At 33.9% G+C, this 20977-nt stretch overlaps 1 protein-coding gene across 3 annotated transcripts in view; it reads right to left on the bottom strand.

Annotated features, from left to right (window-relative positions):
- Positions 1-20977, bottom strand: part of CSMD3 (CUB and Sushi multiple domains 3) — a 572913-nt gene that overhangs the window by 206145 nt on the left and 345791 nt on the right. For all 3 annotated transcript variants that reach the window (XM_005516952.3, XM_005516953.3, XM_088051522.1), the window contains 3 exons: positions 15550-15666; positions 8488-8703; positions 7681-7869 (listed from right to left, as the gene is read on the bottom strand). In XM_005516952.3, the coding sequence (XP_005517009.1) occupies positions 7681-7869; positions 8488-8703; positions 15550-15666 (522 nt within the window). The remainder of the gene's footprint in view (positions 1-7680; positions 7870-8487; positions 8704-15549; positions 15667-20977) is intronic.

Genomic DNA, 20977 nt, shown 5'->3' with positions numbered 1-20977 from the left:
ACACAGCAGTAAGCTAACTGTTAGGACATTTTTAGCTAGTGTTTTAGAATCATGCTAAGTTTTCTGTTAAGAAGAAGGATGTCACCATGTCACCATGTTTCATGTAATTGTATTTATCAATATGATTTTCTGAATTTAGAGAGTGAATATTGTGTTCCAAGTTGTGGATGTCCCATCCCTGGAAGCATCCAAAGTCAGGCTGAATGGGGCTGGAGCAACATGACTGAGTAAAAAATGTTCCTGCTTATGGCAAAGGGATAAACCACATGGTCTTAAAAGGTTTCTTCCAACCCAAAACATTCTGTGATCCTTTATATCTTGTTTTAGCAGCCAAGAAAGCTAGTTTAGTAAAAGCAGTCTCAAAAACCACAGTATAATAGAATTTCTCCCATAGCATCATCACCGTTCCATGAAGGCACACAGCTGCTTCTTTTGTACACTCCTCAGCAGAATTCAGATAAAATCAAGTTAGTTCCTGGCTTCTCTCCTTGCCTCCCATCAGTGCAAATTATGGCTTAAAAAGCCACAACAGAACAACTAACTCCAAAGGATCAAACACCTGCTCAGACAGGAGTTAGGATTATATTTTGGAACAAATGTTAAATCCAACAGGGAAGGTCCACAGTTAATATTAAAAGGGGTTCCAAACAACAGCATAGATAGTTCTGAGAATCTTCATTCCTATCTATAAACATGTGTGGATGAAAAAGCAAGCAGGGAACAGAGCCTGTATGAAACTGAGTCACACAGGCTTCTCACTCTGGCCTGAGAAATCATAAGAAAGAATCCAAACAGTCCTTGGTGAAGGACAACAATTTGCAGGTGTTGTTTAGTCAAGGAGTGGTGTTCCACTTAACCAATGTTGGTGATATGCACCTTTAATAACCAATAAGAGTTTTACCTCTCAGATCTTCTCGAACATGTGCATAAAAGAAGATTAAGAATAATAAACTTTGCTCTCTTGGACAATGCAACTAAGAGAGTCATGTACTGCTTCACAGTATCTAATATAGTGTGACAAACATCAACAGGTGGGTATATTGTTTAAAGTCACATGGATCTTCATGGGACTTCCAGTTTCTTTCTATTCTCTGATGTTAATACTACAGCAAAGATAAAAAAGAGACCATAATAATTCTATTTGTATTTTAGTACTGCATAAAAAAGTGTCAGGAAAAAATAATGTAAATGGAGTTCTTAAGTTTAAAATAAATCCAAATTTAAACACATGCAATTTTTTCAAAGTGTATGAAAAATAATTTTAACAGGCATTACAGTGAGTGAAAGATAAAAAAAGACTTAAGAGGCAAACCAGGATAAAATAAAGGGAATAGGTGTAAATAGGGAAACATAGAAGAGAGAAAAGAGGTGACAAAACAGCACTTCAGAAGTAAAGGAAAAAATTACAGTGGATCAGAAAGTCTGTAACCATTCTTTAAATCATACAGAGAGCTGTTATCAGAATTTACAAATATTTGGTAACTGTATTAATGTCTTGTTTTAGTAATATTCCCTGTTTGACAGAGATAAAAATCAGGCTGCTTTATTAATAAAGTTTTGGGTCTTTAAAAAAATTTTACTTGTTTCAGCTGAAACCTAGAACACACTTTTCTTGTATGAAAAAAAAATAGGAAAAATATTCCACTTCCAGATATATTTTCACCGACTTTAATTCAGCCTAATAGAAAGTAGAAGAATGTAACAGTAAGTGAATTACTGAAGTGAATTACTGTTTCCAGACTTGGGCAGAATAATAGATTAATTTCAGTATTAGAAAGGAAAATAAACAAAAACCTCAAAGGAAAAACAATGAAAAGCAAAAACTTCTATAATAAGATAATTATAATAAAAGACTGATATGCTTTTGGCTATGAATGTGTGTTCATTGCACCTTTCCATAATAAAAGATTTTAACTGCTGATTATTAATGTATTTAAATTCTGTAAGCGAGTGAGATATCATTGTGATTGCAAACAATGAATGAAATGCATATATTTGGGTAACTTAACAATTTGAACCCAATTCTTCAATGAATTGAATGGCAATAAAATAAAATAAAATATAAAATAAAATAAAATAAAATAAAATAAAGTAAAATAAAATAAAATATTTTTTTAAATGATAACATTGCAATATTTCTCCCAACTTAACTGATTAAATTCTTGCCATAATTATCAATGAAAATACCATGGTCTGCTCCTACAGATCAAAATTCAGACAGAGTGAAATTGGTTTCTTCAATACAATCCTTTAGAATCAAAATACAAGAGCTACATCTAGCAGTTCTGTGTTTTGAGAAGATGGTATCTCTTGGTTAGAAGACTGTATTGCAACAGCTTGACTGGACAAATAAGCAGAAGCATTCCAAAAAGGATTTTATCTTTAAACAACTTTGTACTAGATTGCAGTTACTTCAGAAGCTATATCTAAATTCAGTGCTCAACGAAGGGTTTCCTATTAAGCCGTTTGTCTTCAGATGTTCTACCTCTTCAGCTGAAGGCTGGCAGAAACCAGAAAATAGACTCTTGTCAAAACAAGGCAGCAAAACAGACGATAGCAGAAAAATTCTGAAAGAATTAATTTGCTACTAAAGCTTTCTTTCTGTGAATAGCATGAGTCATAAGGTTATCACAAGTTTTCCAGGCAGTTTTTACATTCTGACAGGTTAAATACAGGGAACTCTATGCTGATGAAAAAAGTGAAAAGAACGTTGTCTTCTTCAAACAGTAAGAATAGCGGGGTTTCCTTTTATTTTACATTGTTCCAAAATACAAGACTACCTTTCATATAGAAAAAAAATGATTAACAGAAATTTCTCATTATGTACCTGCAATACAGGTACATAATGAGAAATTTCTCTATCTACTTCCTAGTTGATGTGAACATCAAAAGATTCATGTGGCTGTTTGTGTATTAAACTTATATCCAATATTCTTTGGCTGTTTTATGACTACATTATTTATCTTATAATGAAAGACAGTATTTCCATATCTGGGAAGATCCTGTATTTATGACCTAAAAATAATTTTACAAAAGGATGATATTTTTACATCAATGGCCAAATAGCCAATGGCCAAATACAAAAGAAATCTTTCTTAGAAAGAATTGCTTACATTATTAATGTTATTTTTCATAACCGAGCGTTCCAGCTGACCAGAATGGGTAGGAGTCCCCTATACTTTAAATAATATGCTCCTGCATTGCAGTTGATCAAGGGAGGATGAAGAAATAGCATGACAAATGAGCTTCTGCATTAATGTTAACAATGAAAATTGTATTTTAAAACCCCACATTCTATATTAGATTAATTTAAACTACCATGTGCATGATTTTCCTTTAAACTAATTTAATATTCTTATAAAAAACCCCAACGCCAACAAAAGTATCCCAAAACATGAACAACCAAAAAAACCTCCACAAATAACTCAGGAACTGCTGGAACTGTTGGAACTTAGTAAAAATTTTCACATGGGGAACAGGAACAGTTAAAACTTGATGCAAAATCTTAAAATACATAAGAAATATTAAAAAACTTATTACATCTTAATGCTATTATACTAACATATGACGAGACCTCAATGGCTGTACTTTGCTTTTTTCAGGAATCCTATCCCTGAAGAAAATAATAGACATATAACATACTCACACATTACAGAAGAAATATTTAAGGGAATAAATTTACTTCTGATGAACAGAAGAAATTTTAGTATTCATTTGTTCCAAGATGAATCAATAACATTTACAAGTGGATATCACTATCCTTAAACTCAGAATTCATGCTCCCCAAACATTCCACATATTAAAAGAAATCTCAAAACTAGCAAAAGGACATTTTTTGAAGCAAAATATATTAAAAGCAATCTTTATATTAAATGTTTTGTATGCACAGAAATAGATAGAGCTATGCAGATGAAGCAAAATTATAGGCATAAAGAATAGGAGGTGCAGAGGGTGGCCAATGATTCTCTTGTTAATATGAGAACTTACTACAGATGTATTGTGGAACCTTCCCTTCCTTATTTATGAATATCCAGTAAATGCTGAATTAATTTTTTCTCTCATATATTACAACCTTTCAGACATTTTTGAAATATCTGTTATTGGTGTTCTTTGAAAAGCACCTTAACTAAAAGCTTGGCAAAAAAGCTAAATCAGCAAACACCTCGGCAAAAAATTTCTACCGGCAAAAATTCATGTGCATTATCTGAAAAGTATGCATCATGACAGAAATGAATGAGTTTGCCTGTACATATTTTATGTCTTTTTGTCTTTTTTATTTTCAAGGGGCATTTTCAAGGGGATTTTCCTTAGAAATCTGTAAGTCCAGAATTAGAGACTGCTTAGGACCTACTGAGAAGAATGAACAAAAAAAAAGTGAAAGCACAGAAGAAAAAAGTTTTAATGTCAGTGTCTTCCAGTGAAGGTTTAGCAGTCTGGAAAGAAACCGTGTGGCCCTAAGAAAGCCAATTGAAAAGACTTGACATGACTAGGAGGCTATGAAGACATAGATTATTTTACACAGACATAGAAAAAATTAGGATCTATAAATTCAGACATGACAGTTATAATGAAATGTAATACAATTTGACTATTGGACAGCCTTAAAAGGAATGAAAAAACAGATTGGAAAAGGGCAGTGGAGAGAGAAAAAAAACAAAAAAACATAAGAAATCCTGGCATAATAGAGACAACTTTCTACATTTCTCTGAAAAGCAATTCCAAGAAAGAAATATGTGTGCTGAATACAAACACTGCATTTTGTTATCACTTGAGTATAGCATAAAAATAAATCATGAAACTAAGGAATGACAGTGTTCTAACAGATCTTTAATCATCTTCATTCCATTATTGATTACAAGAAAAGTTTAATTTTATCAATGTCACTTTTTTTCCCTTTAAAGGAATAATAATTGCTCTTGTTTCTTCCTATCTGTAACACAGTTACAGGAAAATTCTTGTAAGCTATCTATAGCAATGAAAATTATAAAGAGTACTAGGCAAAGACATCTGAGCTCCAAACACATCTGAACATTTCAGACCCACTACAACTCTATGAAGGCAACTCCATATTCACAAACTTAAGATGATTTCTCTGCTCTGTTTTACAAGCTGGAGACAAGCCCCTAGCACACTGAGGAAAATGTTGATTCCTTAGGACCACCCAGAACTTAGAGTTTACTTTTATAAAAAGTCAAAAGTGAGTATGCATTCATATTTACTGTAGGCATTGTTTCAAGAATGTATTACTTAGAATCAAAAAGCGACCTCTTTTTCACAGTCCATGGAAAAGTTCAAAGCAATCATTTTAAAGATTATGGACTTTTTCTGTCATCATTAGATACACCCATTTATTAACAGCTTGTTCTGTTGACTGTGTTGTAGTCAATTTGCAGTAACTCATATAGACTGTGTTTTAGTTTTGTTAACCAACACTGAGTGGATAACACACCAAAGTTTCAGCTACCATCGAACTATTCTTGCCCTGTGAGTGACTACAGACATCTACCCCAAGAAGTGCTGCATCATGTGGTGAATAGAAAAATGGAAAATCTTTGTGCTTTTTTTGAAAAATATTATTATAAAAATTGTTGTGAAGTCATACTGAATTGAGATAATACCATCACTCGAGAAATTCAGCCTTAAAATTCAGTATTTTTTTTGTTTGTTATTTGAACATTAGTTTTCCATTTAAAAAATTCTAATTTCAAAATTTCATTTCTTAAGTCTTCAGTCAAAATTTTTGAAAAAAGACTATCTTTATAGACTGAATAATAACATTAATTAATAAACAAGTATTTATCCATATTCTAAATAAGAAAATGAAAGACATCTTCTAATATTCTGGCAAATTATTTGGTTTAGAATTGATTATGATTGACTACTCTGTTTCAAAACCTAACACATTGGTCTTTGTTGTACACAGACAGGGATGCTTGGCTTTCTACCAAACTTCCACTTTACCTGTCTTCCTTGCATTCTATTCTTGTGTTGACAAGCTGAACACAAATACTTTGAGCAGCGGTTACTTCCCAGTTGATGTTGTGTGTATGTGAAAGTGCACATTATATCAGAAGCATTGTCTCATTAAGCATTTTGACAAAAAACACCAAACATGAGCAAAAGTAAAAATACATAAATTTTGAGCCCAATATAAGTGGTCAACAGGAATTTCTACTCTTGTCTAGTTTGAATTTCATCATTATGACATATAAATTAAGCACAATATTGACAAAGGGTATTTATTGAGGGAAAATTGCTAATTAAGCCATTCTAATTGAGACTAACTTTTTTTTTCAAAAGTAAGGAGAAAACATGTTGACTATAAGGTAATTTGTTCCTTGTGTTACAGCTCTTCTCTTTTCCCCCAACAAACAAACATGAACATTATTTTTCTAGGTCATGAAAGATATATAGCAATTTTTTTACATTTATGCTGCTGTGGAAGTTTCTTTTTGCTGGTAATTTACCAGTTCATTTTATATTAACACTTCCTGAAATTTATTACTGAAATTTAACATGTCTTCTTGACTGCACACAGTCGTTATTATTCTTGTGGTTAAAAATTCATCAGCCCCAACACATAAAGAACTTTTATTTATCCATTTCTCTGATTCAGCTTCTAAATCATCTCTTCTATAGGTACATATATAAATGTGGTTAATGCATAAGTTAAATTCATAATTTTCCTCGTACTGAGGTAAACATAGGAGTGGTTTGGACCTAAAAGTATTGATACAGCAACTGACAACAAAAAGAGGAAACACATAATCCATCCATAGGTACTATGCAATCAACATCTGAAAGACATTTACATTTTGCTAACATATAATTTGGTATGAAAAAATAAAATGTTAGATGTACACTGATACAGATGTTTTCATATATAAACCTTTCCATATAGTATATACTCTTTAAAAAATTTCATCAATATATACTCTTTAATAAAAAATAATGCAGACACATAACTATCCTACTTTTTAGAGATCTTACTGCTTTAACAGTTCTCAACAGGATTGAAAACCATATAATTTAGGAAGAATTCTTCTCAATTAACATTCTTTAGCCACTTAAAGCAAAATTTCTAGTCAAAGCTACACAAATAGGCTACCTTTACAGTGAGTGAAGAGTGTTGGGTAGGAATCACTGGAAAGTGTTTCTTCTCAATTATCTTAGCTATCATTTAAAAACCAGAATAACTGTTCTAAGGATATTCTGAGCACATGGTTCTTACATAGGATGTCCAGGTTGACTTTACTCCTATAAATAGACCTAGTTTTTTGAAATAAATCTGGTCTAAGCACTCTAACTATAATTTTATAATACAGGTATCACTTGGAACCTTGCATTGACAAAAAATAAAAAAAATTCAGTTACCTGACACCTGAACTGCTAAATGCTGATTTAAATTTATACCCAGTTTTCCAAACCTATTAATCCAAATAAGAAGAGTAAGAATTGTGCCTTCAATTTTAATTGCTTTCAAGTATGGACTAAGAAGTCCATTTATAGTTATAATATTAAATATAATAAAACAAGGTTGAAAAAATTGACTAAGGAGATGAGGAGAATATGATAGTACATTAAAAAGAGGTGTATTACTATGCTTTTCCATGCTCAAAATCTGCAAGTCCATGGACAATGACTACACATACAAGCAAATGAAAGCAGCTGACCACGTACCCACACACCTTGGCAGAGGTGCACTCCATACTCGTCGTCCACCACCAAGACAAATAACCTCTGAAGCTCCTTCTAAACGATATCCAGAGGAACAGGAGAATGTCAGAATATCTCCAACACCAAAATTAAACCCTATTCTGTTACCAAATTGTGGGATCCCAGGATCTTCACAAGGTTCAAGATTATACTCTGCAAACAAGAGCAAGTCAGGTTGTGTGAGAACACGTTCTCTACCACTCATATATGTAATCTTGCAGTCTAGTAATTACTGTTTATTTCCACCTGAATATCAATACAGGCATCAGATTTTAAACCAAATTTTTTGTGCAACTGTTAAATTGATAATTAGATTATGTTGAAAAGTGAGGCAAATTAAAACATTCACTATCTTTTGAAGATGTATGACACAACTTGTTTTATCATTCTTGTAAGAGCCATAAATAACTCCAGTAAATAAAACATATTTTAAAAATGGTACAACAAAACTTAAATAGTTGGCACTTCAGTTCATCTGAAATTTCAGTAACTGAAATTAGACTAGTTCTGTTTCCTCCCCTCACTTGATAATGTGTCTTACAGTTTACTGCCATTTATTCATCATGTAGCACAAATATGTCCTTTGCCTCTACAGAGGCATAGAGGTTCACTTGATTTAAAATTATTTTGCTTAGGTAAAAAATTATATAATTTTTCAGTCTATATATTCATTGAAATAATTTCAATTCTTTTTTTCTTTATATAACATACAGAAAAAAATCCCAAAATAGCAACTTTTTCAGAAGCCAGATAATACAGGAATTTACTTACCAGAGAAAGAAATATTAAATCCTTCATATGATATTGAAAAATCTGAAATAAACCTCAACTGAGCTCTGAAATTTCCATAGAGACCAGCATTGATTGGTGAAGGAAGCTCTGAGCCAGTCAGACGTGCCAATGGCTGTGTGAAACTGCCATTCTCTGTTATCAGCAAGTAGTCATGATGATCCTCCAAATGAAATGTGTAGAAGGTGAATTGCACACCTATTAGAAAAAGTAGAATTAGATTTACATATCGACCTATTAACATCCATGTAAGTAAGCCAAGGTTAAAATTAATGCATTGCATTATGACTCATCATTTGGAATATGAAGATAATCCATTTTTTCTAAAAATTGGTATCTGTCCTGGTTTTGGAATTAAAATGTATTTGCAGCAGGTTTTATTTTGACACCATCTTTAACATTGCCTTTAGCTTCAAAATTTGGACATCTGATTTATAGAATTTAAAGATATATGTTTCCATTTTTGTGTAAAATCCAGTGATGTGCTATGTATATTCAAAACTCCTAACAGTTAGTGGCAGAAAGAAAAAAATAAACCTTATTTCTTACAATCACCAGTATCCTTGAATAGAACCAGTGAAAGGAAGGATTATAAAATATGTGATATTAAATTTTAATGGTACATACAGTAGCAGCACCAATTCCCCCCCAAAAATGGGAAGTGTCTTAATAAGATGTGTCACATGTCAATAGTATAATGTTTTTGCCAATCATCATATATAAATCACACATCTAGAAAGGCAGATATCTCCTGGAACACAGTAGCAATAAAAACACTTAAAGATCAAGACAATTAAATGACTTCTGCTTTTTTAACTAAGGGTTAGAGCGTGATCTTTTGGTAGAATGTACAGAAAAGCCAAGAAAAATAAAGAGAAGAATCCATTAGCTATCTTAAGTGATTATGGATAGCTCTAGTGTAATAGCATTTTCAGTTTAATCATGTAAATTATAAACCAATAATTCAGTCTCTACAAATATATCTGATGATGTAATACTTAGGATGATCCATTCATATGATTGCAGATTAACATAGCAGATGAAGATTAATGAACTTTGGGTACTTCCATGGTCAACAGATTTTGAATAGTAAACATAACTTAATCAGAAAGGAAAGAAATAGTTCCTACAGGCTCAACACTGCACCACTCGCCCTACTCCTGCCACCACCAGCCCCAAATTTCCCAAACAGGGCAATAAATCCAATCTAGATATACTCCGCTTGACTCAGCTGTCTAAATACAAAAATATTGTACCCCTTCAGGTGTTGTAGGTTACCTTTTCTAGAACTCAAATGCATCTTTGGAAGCTCTCAGTACAATTGTCTGTTACTGGGTTTTGTTTTGTTTTTTTTTGTTTGTTTGATTTTGGTTTGGCTTATTTTTTGTTGTTCTTTTTTCTTTTTTCATAATATTCCTGAGGTTGTCTGAATAGCATTAAAATTTATATGAATGCAACACAATCACACCTAAGAAATACAGCTTGTATGGGTATCTGGAATGCAAGCACACTAGGTTTACGAACCTGGTAAAGGATTTTTCAGTACAAGAAGCAAAGACAGGAAATGAGAGAAGTAATGAATGGTGTACACATACACGCATAAACTTTAATGAGCAGGATTAACTGGAGGTACTAACAAAGACCAGAATTCTTATGTTTCTGTCTGATGGTAAATTAGATGTATTACTGTAATCTTAAAGCAGTTAAATCTTAGTAATTGATGATAATGGGGGAAAGAATTTTATCCTGGGCCTCATGAAAATTATAAATTTACCATAGAGTACTTGAGAGAATTTATATAATGTGAGTGAAATAGAAGATATGAGTGAAAAAAGGGTGGGAAAAGAGAGATGGCTAAGGCTCTCTAATCCCTGCACCTAACAAGTGCAACCTGTCCTCTGTTATTTTAAAACTCTACTCCTGACTAGCATTCAAATGTGTCTTCTGTCCAAAGAGTGAGCACATGGATGACCTCTAGTGAACATTAGTATGGACTGTCTGGGGAGCAGCATGACATCATGCAACAACTGGAAAAAGGGCCATTGGTCACAAACCAGGCAGAACCTAGTTTGAGTAGAATCCGGAGTCCAGCTCCTGGGTCAGAATATGGAAGGTTGGGGGAGCACACGCATGTGCATGTGTGAGTGTCACTTCTAACAGACTCCTTTTCCCCTCAGTCTGGATGAAGAAATAGGATTTGCTTGCCTGTGGTGTTCATGTCTGTTCCACTGCTGCTGGTGTTTCTATGTGGGTCAATAAGACACTTGCCTCTGTCCTTGTTAATCTGTGTGACCAGCCATGTACAGTGGCATCTTTGGAACACATGCTTAGTCTTGCCATCAGCTGGACATACAAATGAGAGCAATCAGAGATCTTGGATCTTGGAGACCTCTATCTTTTACTTCCCTTTAAAGAGACTGGAGAATCATTCAGCTTTTTCAAGCAGATACCTCCTTCCCTTCTTAAAACTCCACACAAATCACATACTCCCTCTGGATCCAGAAAAACATATTACTTAGTAACACTGATATAGAAATTACTGGATGAGATTTGATTTTATTTTATGCTTATGGTAAAAAAAAAAAAAAAATCCAAAAGTTTTATCCTGGATTTTAAAAATTCTTAATTTACTAATTACATAAGCAAAGGCATTCATCTATTTTGATCATCCTTTTTATTCTCCTAGCTTGTGTGAACATAAATTGACAAAAATCACACAAAGAATTCTGGAATTGAGATTGGGCTGCATATCTTTTGAATTAATGTATATAAATTTAGTTTGAAATTAATAAATCCTCAAATGTCTGGGTTTTTTTTTTTAACTTTGTTCATACAGGATGTAGTGTTGATTTCACATGAAAAGAGCTCTTTAAAAAAACCATGTGATATATATATAAAAGAAGACCAAAATTCAGCTCATATTTGTTGCATTTACTGCACTCCAAATTAATTTTGGCCCTTTTTATGCATGCATGTGTACTGAAACAACAAAATCAGAAATGCCAAAGAAAATTTTATGGTAGTAACCCAAAATAATGAAATTCCTGTGAATCACAGTTGAGCTTCACTGAGTATTGTTCAAACATCAGAGTCAAGGCTTAACTCAAGGGAATATTTCAATCAATTTTCCAGATTGCCATGACATTTCTCAGCAAAACCCCAAGGTATATTACAGCAGTAGCTGTACAATTTGGTTTTCTTCAGAAAATATTCTAATCACATTAATATATGCTGTGTGACAGATTGTGTCTTCTCTGGGGAAGAATTGTAAAAGATATGTTCAGGTAGATTCCTTCTCATTCTGCCTCACATGCACCTTTCTTTATAAGGAGAGTTTTTAAAAATCTGAAATGAAGATAGGAAGACATAACACTGTAAAATGTTGATTCTCTATATTACAGTCCAGACTATTGAGGGATGGGTTAATTAACTATCTCATAATAGATCTTTTAAAACATACCACTGTTGTATCACTCCATAAATTTCATTTCACCGTGTATTTAAATTGCATTCTAATCACAGATGAAATGCAATAATTATTGTCAACAGGTGTTTCCTTTTCTCTTCATAATAGTAATTAACAGACATACTAACTATATTTAAAATAAATGTTCAATTCTCTAGTTAATAATTTTTTTTAAAAATTAAAGAAAGTTATAGCAAGTTGTAAAGGATACTCAAGAATTATAATGCTGGTCCACAAGAATACAAATGGAAAATTAATTCTAAAACATTAGATACACTAGAAGAGTAAAATTAAGAACATATATTACAATATTGTTATTTAAAACAGTATATACAAACACAGAAACTGGTTTTCCTAGCAATTCAATGTATAACACATATCATATGACATAAAATATACATCATAACTAAATCTCTGCATTTAATTACCTGTTATTATGTAATAGCAGTATGAAGTTTTAACATAAACATGTGTGTATATGAAAGTACTGCTCAGAATTCTGGAGCTACAAGTTGTTTACTTTTTCTTGGCAGTCTGACAACGAAACTACAAAACTTCGTAGAAAAAAACCCAAAATAGTCTAAAGTTAATAGTTAATAGTTAATAGTCTAATTAGTGGCCAGTAGAAGATACTCCTTGAGTTTCTGATGTTTAAATTATACTAGCCATGAAATAGAGCAGAAAATGAGATATCCAGAACAAAGTTTATTTTTCCCTCTCATTAAAATAACCCATTTAAGTGTACGGGATTAATTTTTCTAAATGATAACTACATAAACCTTAGTCACTCAGTCTCCCCACAGACAATTCATCTAGGGACTGTATTAACCCGCTGGACATTACATGATAGAGATAAACAGGTGCCTTCAGAGGATATTTCATTCTATCTGCTTTAGATACCCTTTCAGGGTGAAATGACTCATATCCTGAAGATACATGAATTTTTCCATTAAATACAGAAGTGTCCTAATTGACTAGCTCACTGTGACATAGATCTTAACTGTCAGAAATTTAAATTAAGTAAGCCTGTGACTTATTATCATAAAAGGACAGCTATCTTCCTCATGCAGTACAACAGGAAGAGCTTAAAGAATTAATAGCCTTTTGCCAACAAGTACAAAGTATGAGGATTTCACACACTATTTCCTACTCAGAGCAAATACCCACTCTACAATTTTTTCCAGCAGCTCTTTAAGCAGCATGAATCAAAATGTCAAGTTGTGAACCAAGTCAAATTGTGACACTGCGTTCATACTTAATAATATTTCCATACAATAATATAAAACTTACAGAATCATAGGTCATTTAGATTGGAAAAGACCTCTAAAAACCACTAATCCAGCACTGCCAAGTCTACCACTAAACCATGTCCTTAAGTGCCTCATCAACATGTTTTTTAAATAGCTCCACAGATGATACTTCCCTGGGCAGAATGTTTCAATGACTGATAGCTCCTTCCACAAAGAAATTTTCTCCTAATGTCCAGTATTTGGACATGCCCCAGCACCTCAATGTCTTTCTTGTGCTGAGGGGCCCAGAACTGGACACAGGACCACCAGTGCTGAGTACAGAGACACAGTCACTGCCCAGGTCCTGCTGGCCACACCAACTCTGATCCAGGCCAGGATACCATTAGCCTTCTCGGCCACCTGGGCTCACTACTGGATCATGTTCAACAGCTGTCAACCAGCACCCTCAGGTCTTTTTCCACTGAGCAGCTTTCCAGCGACTATGCCCCAAGACTTTAACATTGCATGACACTGAATCAAACAAGAATGTGAATCTATAAATATGTGTGCATACATGTGTGAGTATATATGTGCTTATAAATAGCCATATTTGTACTATTGTCTTCCCTTGTATATTTTATTTCTGCAAATTTATTTTCTCAATGGCCTTACATAAAACATTGTAAATAATTGTTTTAAATACAATAAATTGAAAATTTCAGCTTTTATTTGCCCCAACTTTTAAGTACTTCTCTAGCTGAGGTTTTAAGAAAAAAGATAAATCAGAAAAAACTACTTCGTTTTCTAAAAATTAATAAAAAAACCCTAAAAAACAGAAACCAACCAAAACTTCCCAAGTACCTTTCTTCATAATCCCATTTTTAATTTAAGAGAAATGAAAGTGTTAATAAAATGTCCTTCAAGAATCCTGAAAAATGTAGCCTAATCTGACCTCGTATTTACTGTAGAATTTGCATGTATTACATGAAATACATGGAGAATTCTGTCATGTATTACTCCAAGAAGATAAACTATTATCCATCTCCAGTACTTGCCTTCAATTCTCAGATTATAAAGCTTGTGCTGTTATCCAATGACTTCTCACACAGAGTGCAAGATAAATGACTATAGGTCTAACAGTTTCTTTACACTTTCTATTAGTCTTTCTTGCTTATCAAGAACAAAAGATACACAGTCCCTTATATTCCCACAACCCTAAAAGCCATGCATCATACCTAGAGGTAACAAAGGCAAATGTAGTATGAGATGTAGCATCAGTAAATTCAGGAGGCTTTTTCACTGTGGATATTTAGAATCAAATTACATTGACACGAAGGCATCACTTGGTAATAAGAGAGACTATGGAACAGCTGGAGCAATAATTTTGAGAGATACACTTTGCCACTTTAATGCTTTAAGGAGTTTTAAATGGAACAACTAGTCAGAGTGATTTGACACCTAGATGAGAAACTATCACACTATTTGTACAAAATTGAATAAGGGGATCACACATCAGCACAATTCTCTGTATCTTAAGTCTTATTTTTATGTTATCAATAACTCTTTCTTAGAAGAATACATCATCAGCATACTTTGTCACATTTTTCATGCCCTCAGAGAGAACATTGATGAAATTCAGAATTGAACTTGTCTTCCTTCTTCTCCCTTTCATTCCTCTTTCTGTATTCTTTCCTGTGTTACAATGTAATTCTACTTTTTGTGTTCTTACCAGCTAACTCTCTTGTATTTAATTTCTCTTAAGACATTTATCTCTGTCTCCTTCCGGTAACATTAAATCTTATACATCTCTAGCTCCTTCCACCCATAGCACAAGAGTAGTATGCAGTCGCTCCCATATTTAATACAGAATACCAACAAAAACCTATAAGTAGGTTTAGATCCATCTCATCTAGTACCAAAAACCTTTCATTTGAAAGCAACTAGAACACATTATTTCCAGGAAACTTTGCTACCTGGAAATACTAGCTTCCATTTGTATCCTAAGCATTATTTAACCTCTCAGAGAAGAGTTAAAATCAGTATTACATCTTTTTCCTTAAGTCTACCTCCATGAAATAACCACCTCTTCCTTAAAAGCCTTCTGTCCTTCAGCTTCTGTGATCAGTCATATAATTCCTTCTCACTGACTTTTCATTCTGTGGGAAGTATAAGGGCCTAGTGCACTTCTGGAATTCTAGGAGATACTACAAGAAAATTAAACAACCCCAAAAATCAGCAATGCAAATCCAAGTGCTTTGGTGCTAACCTAGGTCTACTAGAACAGAGAATACTGGACTTATATATTAAAAAGAAAAAAAAAAGTGGAAAAAGAGAAAAGGATTTATTTACCTTTTCCATGGGTAACATCCACAGTCCATGTGCAATTCAGTGAATTTGGATATAGGTCAGGATAACCTGGGGATAAAATTGTTCCACTAGGTCCTCTAACATCTCCACCACATAAAGCTAGAAACAAAAAAAATTATAACAATAACAATAATATAAAGAATAGAAAATGTACAGATAAGAGAAAATGTAAGAAAATGTAAGAAAACAAACCTAAAAATTCTGCCTCTAAAATTACTTAAAAGTAGTTACTTAAATGACTTAGCAATTTCAGCTATGACTACAGGCTATTTTTATACAATAGAAAAAGAAATGCAATGTATGATTAATTAATTTGTGTTCAATATGCATAAGAAAATCAAAATCAAATTTCATTAGCTGTTTTTTTCATGTTTTCTGGAGACTCTGTGAAAGTCATCAAGTTCAGCAGAGATGAAGGCAGATGATACAGAGCCAAACAATATCACTCAAGCAGAAGCTAAGGTTGGAGAATTAAAATGGTGGATCTTGGCAATTGAAGAATTATTTACTTAAAATATTTGTGCAGGGAAGGTTAACATGGTTTTGTGAATAGAATTAGAGTTATTGGTTATGTGTTTATGATGTTGGTGCTAATGACAAGTTCCAGTATAAAAATAAGCATTTCTATAGGTTCATTAGCAACTTTATAAAAGTAATCAGTAATTGAGCAATACAAAAACTAAATTACATCTGGAATTAATGCAAAATACAAAAAATTTAGTCATTTCAACACTGGCAAAAATATACAGCTCAATGATTTTCTATTTCAGGGTTTTTGAAATACAACATCAATCAAATAATTTTTAGTAAGGAAAAGTCTTGCATTTTAGAATTATCATATATCAATAACAGTTACTAAAATTCAGTACCAAGTTATTACATCATAGTTCTCTGAATATAGATTATCTCAGAAGAGCATACACTATAAAACAAATGAATAGTTCTATTGTTTTTCCCGCAAGGTTAAAAGCATACATTCCTTTCACTTTCCTTAGGCTAAATACATGCATTACCAAAATTATTTTGCGGAAATATTTTAGAATAAAAACTGTTGCCGCCGGTTTGTCTACCTTTGTTAAGTTCGAATTAGTTTGCCCCAGTTGCTCCCCTGTTATCCAGAGTGGTCCTTTCCCAGTTATCCATCATTGTAAACCCATAAAATCTTATTTCCAGAGAATTCCCCATCCATCACCCTCATCCTGCCCTCAACCCCTGTCTGTCTATGTAAACCCAACCCTTTATTCTAGCTCTTTCCCTGCCCATTATCCCTTCCTCGAAGCCCCATTGATTGTCTAGCTGCCATCCCTCCTCTGTGTATTTACCATTGGTTCTGTACATTGTAGTCCCCTCCTACGAACACTCCTCTGATGTATCCCTATTGGTTAGTGATTTCACCGCCCCCCTTGCCTTTAAAACCTGACGCACAGAGATGCTCAGGGTCTCGGCTCAGACCTCTTCCCTGCAGTCCCAGCCCTTTCCCTTGTCATCGCTCCCTTGCACCTATAATAAAACTTGTTCCTGGGAAGTTGGAAGAGACTGAGTCCTCTCTCTCCTTTCGCCGCGACCTACAACCACTGGGATACACAGATTGCGTGGAGCTCTGGAGGTTCAGTGCTGAGGCAAATAGCACTCGCACTGTTCCCCACTCTTGGCGTTGCCAACGGCCAGGGAGTACAGGGCTAGCCGGAGCGTTGAGGGCCGTGAGGACCAGGCAGCGTCAAAAAACAGTGAACAACTGTCACCAGTTTCAGGTCAAATAATGTAGACTGTCCTAGTAAAGTTGATTGAAGCTCTCCATAAGAGCAGTCCTTCCAAAGTAACTGACACAAATTCTCCTTTTATCTTTAGGAGATGTTAAAGGTCTTCTAAGACACTTTTGGAGAGATGTAAATGGCAGCTACTTGTCTCAAAGTCCAGCTGATAAAAATATCGAACCCTCTTCTTGTTCTTTAAGTAGTCCTATTCCTTGCTCATGTTCTATAAGCAGTCCTATCCCTTGCTCATGTTCTATAAGCAGTCCTATTCCTTGCTCATGTCAGTGCTTCCCACCCTGCTGCCACAGCAATGAGGGTGAGGGAAGGAACCTGTCAAAGGTTGGAGGAGCAGTGCCTCATTCTAGGAGATGCGGCCCCACCTGCACTGGCTGGTTTAACCCGCTCCTACCACTCCTGTTAACATCAGTAGCAACTCCTAACACAGTGCTCAACAGTGTGACTCGTAAAGGGGGGAGAAGTTTGGCCTTTCAGTATGTGCTCAAACATCTACACACTTCAGGAGAAAGGTGCTGTGAGTAATTTGCTGCATCATGCTGTTTCTTCTGCTATGTCTTGATATTTATGCTGCTTATGGAAATTTCTGCTATACATTAATGAAGTAAATGGTGGAAGTTATACCCATTATGCCTTTGCTATTAATGTTATATATTTGAGAATGAATATAAGGACATGTCATAATTTTCTGTTTGCAGCTGTAAATTCATAAGTGATTTGAGGACACAGCAGATAGGGAATCAAGAGAATATCCAGAATGTACCTTCATTCTCACCCTGTATCTAAGTAGACACTTGTGTCAATGAAATATATGCATTTTCCAGACATTTCAGTAGCACTGTGGAATGTTTTCACAAAGATCAATTATTTTTCATAATGAGGTTATGGCATTGCATACCATCACTGCATTCAGGGCACTAAGTATACATTTAAAAACACTTTTTTATGAATTAGAGATGGAATTTCATCCTAGGATGAAGACTGCCCTATCTTGCCTAGCTAAAATTTGTTTTATCATTCTAACTAACTACATTTCTGTTTTACACATGCCTACTTGTCTGGATAACCTCATGATTGCTTTGTATGTGCTATTTCTCCTGCCAACTTTCTAGCCTTTGTTGGCCTAGTTGTAAAATGGAAATTTGCAAATCCAGTACCACAGGCTGAAATAAGACATTCTAGGACCACATTTGCCCAATCTCTTCATTGTTGCCACAGGCAAATAACCTCCTTCCATATTAATTTTCCTCCTCACTTCGCTGATGAAGAGACAGTAAAGGCAAATACTGCCACCTTATCATCTGATCCTGCTATATTTAGACATTAGCAAAATACAGCCAGGGCTGTGACAGCATGCTGTTGGAGCTCCTGATGGTAAATATCTACTTCATCCATTAAATAAAAAAATACAGTCAGTTTTTATAATCATTGGATATAGACCAAACAAATAATACATTTTACATGGGGTGTTTGGAAAACCTTTCAGGAATGCAAATAGTGACAAAACATCTATGGCATGTCATCAGGCCTTCAGTGTAACTCTGTGAAGGCTAGCAGATGGCAGAAAAAGGCATCAAGGGAGCAGCCTTTTGGAAAATAAAGCCAAGCTGACAAATCTGAAATAGTAGACGTGCAACTGGCCCTGATAAGATGGCTAACAGCCCAAGCATGTAATATCACTACTAGGATCTGACTGTTTTTCAGAGTGCAAAGGAAAACGGGAGCACATAAAAATAAGAACAGCAAAGGATAAACATACACATTACCAAATTCTGCCTTTCTTTCACTTTATCTGATTATACAGAGATGGAAGCTAGGAAAGAGTAAAAGTAGAATGAGTACTTAAGGAAATAACTGAAGCACTACTTTTGATTTCAATGTGGAAAATGGAACACTATTTTAATACACCAATTAAAAATTTATTTTTTTTAATGCAATCAGAGTACTTGAATCAAGACATGCCTGCATTACTGTTTTCCAAATAGTGAGAATTAAAATAAAAAGAAAATTAAAAAAAAAAACCCAACAAAATATAAAACAACAACAAGAATAAAAGAACAAAAACTAACGAGAATAAAACATAAAAGTGACTGTATACAATACAGATAGGTGCCTGGAAGTATACACTGTGGTGATCAGAAATGATGTAACAATTTAAAAAGTAAGTTTTGGAATGAAGATTCTAATTTAATAATGGACTTTGGTTCAGATGTTCAGCTGAAATAAATTCTTAGAATATTGGGTTGATTACTTACGCTTTCTTTTGTTGCAACTGCATTCATTTTGTTCAGTAACATGATCAATCACAAAAAAACGTGGTAGCAAGCAAGCCTAACTTAGAAAATGGTCCATTATGTATTTTGAAAATAATTTTTGGCCCAAACAATTTCAGAACTTTAGTCAGGCTACTCGTTTCTCAGTGGGAGACATGCAGGCCATGCTTCATCCATAAAATACATGAATAATTATAATAAAAATATTTGACTTCTGTCATTCATAGCAAAGTTTCACTTCAGACCATATTTCATGCTACTATAAAACTGTTATAGGAAATCAATCTTGCAATACTAAAAGTAGCCTTATAATTTCCAGCCTAAATTTATTCATAGTCTATTTTTACCCATTTGATCTCCTAAACTGTCATTATATTCTGTTTCCTCTTGGGGTCTTACATGGGAAGGCTGGCAAGCCCTGTAAGAATCTATGATTTTGGATCAGTAATGAGACATGTTTTTTTTTAATCTACTTCAATAAGATATGTTTTCCATCTCCACAACCTCTGCATTAACAACTGCAAGTAATTAGCTGTCTTGTCGGAGCAGCCATGCTACAGAAACATATTTCTAGCACACTTCACATTAGATTATGACATATTTGTTCATATTTGTTTGTTTGTTTGTTTTTCCCATTTTATTCTCACATGCCCTCTGTTCTGGTTTTAACATGTTTATATTTTACTGTAGAAATCAGTTTGTATATTCTCTTCCTGCACAGGGTCATCCTGTATAGACAGCTTAACATTTATTCACAGAAAACTCTCTTAAATATTGCTTTTTATACCATGCAAGAAAACTCAACGACCATGAATTATGTTTGCTGTCATCTGAGGTCTACAAATATGATTTACTATCTATTTAAAACTATTTTGTTTTGATGTGACACAAGTCTGTCTCAGAGTTACGAAGAGTATAGTGAGATGAAATGTCAAGAAATCTGGATATGAGAGGAAGGGGTCCCTGACAGAGACAGAAATATTATATTTTATGACTTAAACATTTTTATGAAGGACTTTTAAAACTATTACAAAAGCTGCAGAGAAAATCACCACACCCTGAATGGGTCTCTAAGAGGCCCCCGAATGAAGATAACACCTCAACATAGAGTTAGAGATAACATTTCAACATAGAGTGTTCACTAGTTATTCACTTTAGAAAAACCCCAAGTAGTTGGAGACGGTAATATCTGTGGAATTAGCATTTTTCACATCTTCAAATGGTATCATCTATGATTTTCTTATGTAAAGAAATTTCAAGAGACTAGCCATAGATCACCAACCACAACTCAGACACTAACATAAAATGATGGATCTCAATTTTCTCAGGAAAGATAAAATATTCTTAAGAAAAAGAAAAGCTTTAGGA

This window comes from Pseudopodoces humilis, chromosome 1 (assembly GCF_049639895.1).
Source record: "Pseudopodoces humilis isolate 2021_Gansu_Grassland_sample_001 chromosome 1, ASM4963989v1, whole genome shotgun sequence".
In the NCBI taxonomy this organism is placed as follows: Eukaryota; Metazoa; Chordata; class Aves; order Passeriformes; family Paridae; genus Pseudopodoces; species Pseudopodoces humilis.
This window is presented reverse-complemented; position numbering and strand designations above follow the sequence as displayed.